At 40.8% G+C, this 9,011-nt stretch overlaps 1 protein-coding gene across 2 annotated transcripts in view; it reads left to right on the forward strand.

Annotated features, from left to right (window-relative positions):
• Nucleotides 1-9,011, forward strand: part of Kansl2 (KAT8 regulatory NSL complex subunit 2) — a 20,577-nt gene that overhangs the window by 6,589 nt on the left and 4,977 nt on the right. For both annotated transcript variants that reach the window (XM_013018785.1, XM_013018786.1), the window contains 4 exons: nucleotides 769-932; nucleotides 1,044-1,210; nucleotides 2,683-2,779; nucleotides 8,001-8,254. In XM_013018785.1, coding sequence (XP_012874239.1) covers nucleotides 769-932; nucleotides 1,044-1,210; nucleotides 2,683-2,779; nucleotides 8,001-8,254 — 682 coding nt within the window. The remainder of the gene's footprint in view (nucleotides 1-768; nucleotides 933-1,043; nucleotides 1,211-2,682; nucleotides 2,780-8,000; nucleotides 8,255-9,011) is intronic.

Below are 9,011 nucleotides of genomic sequence, written 5' to 3' on the forward strand. Positions count from 1 at the left end.
CCCCCCCCCCTTTTTTTTTTTAAAGAGGATAGTACCAAGATTTGAACCCAGGCCCTGGCACTTGCGCAATATGATAGCTCAACTGGCATTCTACCCCCCCCCCCCCCCCGCCAGGCTAGTCTTGAAGTCTACTGTAGCCCAGCACGCCAGATTTTTAAAGAAAGATTGACAATGTTCAATATGCTTCTCCCCCACCACACCCTCAGTGCTGGGGCTCGAACCTATAGCCTTGAATGTTCTAGGTAAACACCCTACCACTGAGCTACATCATACCCTTTTTATCATACCCTTTTGAAATTTCTTTTTGGTGGTTATGATTACTTTGCATAAAGATTACTTTGCTAAAGAAGTGCTTTTCCTCTGAGCTGTACCCCCAACCCTGTTTTCTTCTGTGCAGCTACTTGTTGTGCGGGGCCTTGATGAGCTTGGACCCCGTGCTTTCTCATTTAGCTTTTTCTACTCACAGCTGGCATTCTACCACTTGAGTTCACACTTTCACTTGTGACATTTTTTTTTAAAACTGGTAAAGAATCTCAGATGTGTCGGCCTGGGGCTGATTTTGAGCTTTTATCCTCAGATCTCAGTTTCCTGAGTAGCGCTGTAGTAAAATGCTTTGTGTAGCTGCTCATGTTTATAATAAGGTGATCCTGCCAACACTGGTTACTTTCTAAATTCACAAACTCATTCTGTTCTCTACCCTTTTTTACTTTGGGCCTTGGTTTTATTTTTTTTTTTCTTATACTTTGTTGAATACTTTGTGTATTCCAGACATGCTGGTGTCTACACAGCAGAAGAAGTGGCCCTGATTATGCGTGAGAAGCTAATTCGTTTGCAATCTTTGTATATTGATCAGTTTAAACGACTTCAGCATTTGCTCAAAGAGAAAAAGCGTCGGTATTTACATAATCGCAAAGTGGAACATGAAGCTCTAGGCAAGTTTTCTGTAGTTGAGTGTGCCCATTTTATGGCCAAAGACTTCCTGCTTATTTCCAAAGCATCTGGATTCATGGTTGGGTTCACTTGTGACTCTTGTAACTCTCTAGGTAGTAGTCTCCTGACTGGCCCAGAGGGACTATTGGCCAAAGAACGAGAAAACTTAAAGCGATTAAAATGTCTACGGCGATACCGTCAACGCTATGGAGTAGAAGCCCTATTACACAGACAGCTGAAGGAGCGCAGAATGCTGGCCACTGATGGTGCCTCCCAACAGGTAATTTGTTTTATATTCCTGTAGACTTGTATATATATTTACTTACAGTGAGTAATTTTCTTTCTTTCTTTTTGCCAGTCCTGGGGTTTGAACTCAGGGCCTGGTCACTGTCCCTGAGCTTCTTTTGCTCAAGGCTAGCATAGCACTATACTACTTGCTCTACAGTACCATTTCCAGCTTTTTTCTGTTTGTGTGGTACTGACTGAGGAGTTGAACCCAGGGATTCATGCATACTAGGCAAACACTCTACCACTATGCCACACTAGCCCTACAATGAGTGTTCAAAAACACTATCCATCCATTCCTGGCTCTGAAATCTGAGTTAGAACTAGATTTGTAGTAAAAGTACTTAACTGGAGGTCAGGAAGACTGGATTCTAGTTTCCCTGTCTCCTACTGACTAGACCTGTGTCTGGAAAGCTCAAAGTTAGCACTCTACCACTTTGAGCCATAGTGCCATTTCCAGTTTTCTGGTGGTTAGTTGGAGATGAGAGTTTCATGGACTTTTCTGTCTGGGCTGGCTTCTTACTGTGATCCTCAGATCTCAGCCTCCTGAGTTGCTAGGATTACAGATGTGAGCCATCAGCCATTTGTCTTGTTTTAAAAATGGGAAGGCCCAACTTGGGAAATGAATTTTGGGAAGACCAAGGTTGAAGGACAACTAATAAACTGGGAGGGGAAATGTGTACCATGTAGGAAGCATAGTAAAGAGGTTCCTGGTCTGAGGCTCGCCTCAGCAAACATACCAGACCCTATCAAACAATTAAAGAATAAAGGGCATGAACATAAAGGCCCATGTGGTATCACCTACCGAGCAAGCACAAGGTCATGAGTTCAAAACCCATGAATGAAGGAAGGAAGAAAGTAACTGGATTATTTGGGAGGATTAAGAATTTAAGTCGGTCTTGGCAAAGTTAATCAAGACTTAATGAAACAAGAGGGCTGGGGGCATGTATGGGTCAAATGGTAAAGTGCTTGCCTATTATGTGGGAGGCTCTGGATGGATTCATTCTTAGTTCCAAAAAAGGTGGGAAGAGCAAGGTATGATTTCATATGTCTGATCCTAGCATTTAGGAGATTGAGGCAGGAAGGTCATAAGTTTGAGGCCATCTTTGGCTCCATCATGAGACCTAAGGAGTGCATGAGAGTGGGAGGAGATAGCTGGAAGACTAGGAACAGTTGAATGCCTGGAGGTAAGGTTGATATGGAGAAGAGTCATGCGGTTATTTTTTATCTGTTAGTATCATTGTGGCAAAATCATTAACAGCTCATTTATCATCGATAGCAGGGCATACAACTTATATTGTAGCCAAAATTGGCTCCCCTAGGCTCCCATTATAACAATATAAAGTAATAAATTACCGGAAACTTGTAAATTGTTTATTCCTGTGTTTCCATAGGTAGTATTCTCATCACAATGGGTTGAATGTTCTTTTGTGGATTTGTCAGTTTTATCTGTTTTCTCCATTTTAGGCTCATACCACTCGTTCCAGTCAGAGGTGCTTGGCCTTTGTGGATGATGTTCGTTGCTCCAATCAGTCTCTTCCAATGACCAGACACTGCCTTACCCGTATCTTTTAAAATTGCCTGTTGAGGCTCTGTTTTGCTTGTGAGAAGAGGACTGGTGGGAATTTGCCAGTTGGCTTAATTGAAAGTCTTCATTTCCTTTGGCCCTGAATCAAGGCCAGCAGTTTGCTGAAGCTGTTGGTTTCAAGCAGGAGCCTAAAGAATGTCTTTCTTGGTCTGTTGGCCATTTCAGAACTTTGGAAATGTAATGGTCAGTTCATTAGAAAGAAACATTGGTTCAGGTGAAATGGCTCATGCCTGTAAACTGAGTACTTGAGTAGTCAGGCTGAGATTTGGAGGACTAGTTGGAAGCCAGACCAGGTATAAAAGTTTGGGGGACTCCTTTCTCCAATTAAACAGCAAAAATAAGAAAAGCTGGAGTAGAGGTGTGGCTCAACTGGTAGAGTACAAGTGGAATGTTAAAGAGCCTGAAACTAATACTAGAATCATTGTAATAAATTCAAGCTAATACTTAATTTGCAGTCTCAATACTGTAATTCCAAAATATCTGTATAGTTGTTATAATCAGATTTCTCATTGGATTGTTCCTGTGAGTTACATAATGCTATCACATTTATTGCTAAAAATATAATTAACTACATTTCATTCAAAAGGGTGACTTGTCCTGTGAACTTTAGCCCTATCTTTTGTATGGTTAGTGTGCTAACTTGTGTGATTTTACACATCATTCACATTAGAAACTATTCACAGAGTGAAATTTTTTTCTACCCTCCTTACAAGGATAGTTTGTCTTGAACCCTTGTAATATCTAAATTCTGCTAACAGTCTATATTTACCATTGGGCTACAGAACTGTTTGTGTTATTTGCTGAATCTTTTTTTTGCCAGTTCTGGGGCTTTGACTTTGGGCCTAGGCACTGTCTCTGAGCTACTTTTGCTCAAGGCTAGCACTCTACACTTGAGTCACAGCGCCACGTCTGGCTTTTTGTGTTTATGTGGCACTGAGGAATTGAACCCAGGGCTTCATGCATGCAACGCAAGCACTCCCACTGAGCCACATTCCCAATCCTGCTGAATCTTTTTTTAAAAAAGAGATTTATAGCTGGGCGCCGGTGGCTCACACCTATAATCTTAGCTACTCAGGAGGCTGAGATCTGAGGATTGAGGTTTAAAGCCAGCCTAGGCAGGAAAGTCTGTGAAATTTACTACCAGTTAAGCACAGAAAAAACTGAAAGTGGCACTGTGGCTCAAGTGTTATAGTGCTAGACTTGAGCAAAAGGAGCTCAAGGGTGTCCAGGCCAAGTTCAAGCCCAGGACTGACAAAAAAAAACATATTACAATATAACTATTCCCCATTTTTAAAAATTGAATCTTGTTTTTTTTGTTTTTGGCCGTGTCTGGGGCTTGAACTCAGGTTGTTCTCTGTCCTTGAGCCTCTGTGTGTTCAAGGCTAGCACTCATTTGAGGCACAGCGCCACTTCTGGCTTTTTCTGTTTATGTGGTACTGAGGAATTGAACCCAGGGCTTCATGCGTGCAAGGCAAACATTACCACTAAGCCACATTCCCAGCCCCTAAATAGAATCTTGAAAGTGCATTTTTCTTAAATGTTTAAGGAAAGCTCATACAATAGGAGCAGCTATAAGTAAATATATTTCTCTGAAAGGCATGGATTTTACTGGATTTCATATGTATGGCAAGAGATATCAAATTGGCAAAAGTAAAATGCATTTTCAGTCAGCTCTGGCAGGAAAGTCCATGACACTCTTACCTCTGATTAAAAAGCCAGAAGTAGAGTTGTAGCTCACGTGCTAGAGCATTAGCCTTCAGTTGAAAAGCTCAAGGACAGTGCCTAGGCTCTGAGTTAAGCTTTTTCTTAGCTGGCTATTGTGTCATGTACCTATATCCCCTTCACAAGATAGGCTCAGAATCATGTGAGCCCACCAGTCTGGGTACCATAGTGAGACACTGACTTAAAAATAACCAACTGGGCACTGGTGGCTCATGCCTGTAATCCTAGCTACTCAGGAGGCTGAGATCTGGGGATTGCGGTTCAAAGCCAGCCCAGGCAGAAAAGTCCGTGAAACTCTTATCTCCAGTAAACCATCAGAAAACTAGAAGTGGCGCTGTAGCTCAAGTGGTAGAGCACTAGCCTTGAGCTGAAAAGCTGAGGGACAGCGCTCAGGCCCACAGTTCAAGCCCCATGACCGACCAAAAAATATATATATATATATGTATAATATATATACACACACACATACACACTGAGAGCCGAATAATAGGCATGTAAATTATGGCACCACCCCATATTTTCAGGCATTAAACACTTAACAAAATTTAAGATAGGGTATAAAATTCTGTAGATGATGTTTTAAATGCACAGAACTAAATGTGGGGGAAGGTGTGTAAAAGAATTGTGATTATTTTTATGTGGTGTGAGTCCAGATATCCATATTTCATTGTTCCTTTGTATTTACTGGGTGTAGCACTTTATCTCCCATCCCTAAAGTCACCGCAACCAAAACTTTCCAAACATTATCAAATGGTGGACCAAACATCCCCAACTGAGATCCATTACTCTCAATCAACAGTAGGCAGTACACAGTAAATATTTACTTTAATAGGAACAGAGTTGTATTCCCTATGTGCTTAAGAAAAGCTAGCAATGTCTAATGTGCTTAAGAAGCCTGGCTGGATGAACAGATGCAGCAGCAGTATTCACTAAATACTACATTCAAAATGATCTATACAACATGTGGGTAGGCATGGGAGGGAAAACTGGGGAATTAAGATTTTAGGTGAACTAGGATTTAATGAAGTGCCAGTGTACAGATAGGTACGATTTTAGACATTTAAATGCTGCAAGCCACTTTATTAGACTGTCAATATTTTTAACAGCAAATTTGAAGATGCAATGTATTTACAAGGGGAAGTATGTTTTTCTTTTTATGTTCCTTTTCGGTCCATAGTTTTCTAAGTCACTTACCCTTCCTTAAGTCCATTCCCCAGAGACAGATGCAACTGCCATTGATGACCTGTTAACTTTACTCTGGTCTGATGGAGGCAGCACTGGATTGAAAGTGAAGGACCACACTCTAGTTGTAGGTCAACCATTCCCTTTTATCTCTGTTGTCCCTATCTGAAAGGAAAGGGGGTGGAAGAAGATGGGGCCAAAGTTTGTCCTGGTTAGTATAGTTTTAAATAAGAGACCTTTATGAAAGTCTTTTGAATTCATTGGAAAATATTTTGCTGAGAAATTTAATTCAGTGGATTAAAGTTTTAAGTACTAACTTGGGCTTGGGTTATGGCTCAACTGGTATTGTTTATGCCTAGCAAAGTTGTGACTGAGTTCAATCCTCAGTACTGCCTCCTGTACAATGTCACCTCTTCTCTTACTCTTCCCCAGTTTTCCCTCCCATGCCTACCCACATGTTGTATAGATCATTTTGAATGTAGTATTTAGTGAGTACTGATGCTGGCTGCATTTGTTCACCCAGCCAGGCTTCTTAAGCACATTAGACATTGCTTAGCTTTTCTTAAGCACATAGGGAGTACAACTCTGTTCCTATTAAATATTTACTGTGTACTGCCTACTGTTGATTGAGAGTAATGGATCTCAGTTGGGGATGTTTGGTCCACCATTTGATAATGTTTGGGAAGTTTTTGTTGCGGTGACTTGGGGATGGGAGATAAAGTGCTACTAACCGCTACAGGATAAAGATCTAGGGTTGTTAGGAAACATATGCATCTTAAAAGTTACCTGGCTCACAAGATCAATAAGGCTATATTTGATACCCTGCTTTTTAGGGTCAAGCAATTTCCATGTAGTTTGGGAAAGAAATACCTTATTTAAGGTTTGTTTGGTTTAAAAGTTGCATTGTACATTATTATTTTGAAGAATTTTGTTGAAAATTTTGAGTTGGAAATTTAAAGGAAGTTTGTGTTTTCTGGTTAAGAATTTGCCCAACTCTAAAATAATGCTTTTCATAAATGTAAGGAAAATCGTGTGTTTATCATTTTTTTTTTGTCAGTCGTGGGGCTTGAACTCTGGGGTTGGTCGCTGTCCCTGCGCTCTTCAGCTCAAGGCGAGCGCTCTACTGCATGAGCCACAGCACCACTTCTGGTTTTCTAGCGGTTTATTGGAGATAAGAGTCCAATAGACTTTGCTGCCCGGGCTGGCTTTGAACCATGATCCTCAGATCTCAGCCTCCTGAGTAGCTAGGATTACAGGCGTGAGCCACCAGTGCCTGGTGTGTGTTTATCATTTTAAGAAATGTTAGCGTTTGAATAAAATGTATTTTGTAAACAAGGCACCAGTGGCTCATACCTGTAATTTTAGCTAACACAGAAGGCTGAGATTTGAAATGGATCAAAGTTTGAAACCAGCCTGGACTTTCGGCAGGAAAGTCTAAGATTGAGAATTGGAGTTATGGCTCAAGTGGTAGAGCTCTAGCCCTGAGCACAAAAGCTTAGGGACAGTACTACCAGGCCAAGTTCCAGGACCACACGAAACAATATTTTGTAAAGTAGTTTGAACTTGAAATTATTTTGCCTAATTCCGTTTTGACTTATTCTGTAGAACAATTTTGCCAACTTTGAAATAGCCTTTTTTTTGGATGGGGGGGCGGTCAGTCCTGGGGCTTGATCCTAGGCACTGTCCCTGAACTCTTCAGCTTGAGACTAGCACTCTACCACTTCTGCCACAGCACCATTTCCTGAAATAGCCCTTGTTTGTATCTGCTCTTAACAAAAGTTGTTATAAATCTCAGATTATTCCTAGAGTACTGCTTTCTAGGGCTTTTCATGAGTAAAGTATCTTAGATTTTTTTGGGATCATACCTGTATCCCCTGTATTTCTCTCCTAAGATAGACAGGCCTGGAAAACCTTTTATTTCCTGTTAGGTTGATATCTAGTGCATATCTTTTTACCTGTGCTGCTTTAAAGGAATTTACCATGTTACAAAGAAAGTATAAGTTTTTATAAACTTAGCTAGTCTACTTAACTGTAGAAACCACATTGTTATCTCCTGATTATTGGTTGAGGACTAATTTTAAGTTGCTGGTAGAACTAGAACTAGAAGCTAAGAAATGACACTTATTTTGAGGGGTAACTTTAAGAACTAATAACTGCGTTTGTTTTCCCATATCATGTGTAGTTATAATGGTGTATAATATCCACACTGTGAGTTTTACATGGTGGACATCACTATTGTATTTTGTACCTCCAATAGATCCTGTTTGTATTTCCCTTGACAGTTTTTCTACAGATATTTGTCAGGACACAAACCAGGTTCTCTTCAAATGCTGCCAGGGATCTGAAGAGGTGCCTTGCAACAAACCAGTTCCTGTAAGCCTCTCTGAGGATCCCTGCTGTCCACTGCATTTCCAGTTGCCTCCTCAGATGTATAAGCCCCAGCAGGTACTGTCTGTGCCACACGATCTGGAAGCCGGCCCCATGGATCTGTACTTGAGTGCTGCTGAGCTTCAGCCCACTGAGAGTTTACCACTGGAGTTCAGTGACGTAAGTTAGAGAAGCTCTGCTTTGATTGGCCCTTGAGGCAAGGCCTTGTTTAATGGTGAGACTAATTAGTCCTCCTGTGTTCAGGAGAATTGATAGGAGTTATGAAGTGACAAATGTATTGCTTTATTTGTATGTTAGCATATTCCTTTGGACTTTCTGCTCTAACTTATTTTTTCTTCTTTGGCTTATTTTCTTGTGTTAAATTTCCTGACAGTATTTTACTGAGCAGCCGAAGGCTGGCCTTGGAACTGGGGATCCTTCTGCCCTACCTTCCTGAGTGCTGGGACTACAGGCATGTGCCAGCATGCCTAGCCTCATTTCTTACTTTGTGTTTAATTCACATTATAAATAACTGGAAACACTACAGATTCGATTTTTTTTTAATTTAGTATACAGTATTCGCACTTGGCGCAACCATCATCATTATCTACTTTCAGAATGTTTATCTACTTTCAGAATGTTTACACCAAAAAGAAACTCAATACCTATTAACAATATGTCTTCCTTGGCCCTTTCCTGTCAATCATGGATGTACTTTTTGTCTATAAATTTGCTACCCAGCACATTTCCATTTTTTGTTGAGACATTTTGCTTCAGAGCTTATTCTAAATACTAGTCTTACTAGATACATGTCTTTACAACTGCTTTTTTTCTTTTCTTTTTTTTTTTTGTCGGTTTGGGGCTTGAACTCTGGGCCTGGGCGCTGTCCCTCAGCTCTTCAGCTCAAGGCGAGCGCTCTACCACTTGAGCTACAGCG

Source organism: Dipodomys ordii, unplaced genomic scaffold (genome assembly GCF_000151885.1).
Source record: "Dipodomys ordii isolate 6190 unplaced genomic scaffold, Dord_2.0 Scaffold42, whole genome shotgun sequence".
In the NCBI taxonomy this organism is placed as follows: Eukaryota; Metazoa; Chordata; class Mammalia; order Rodentia; family Heteromyidae; genus Dipodomys; species Dipodomys ordii.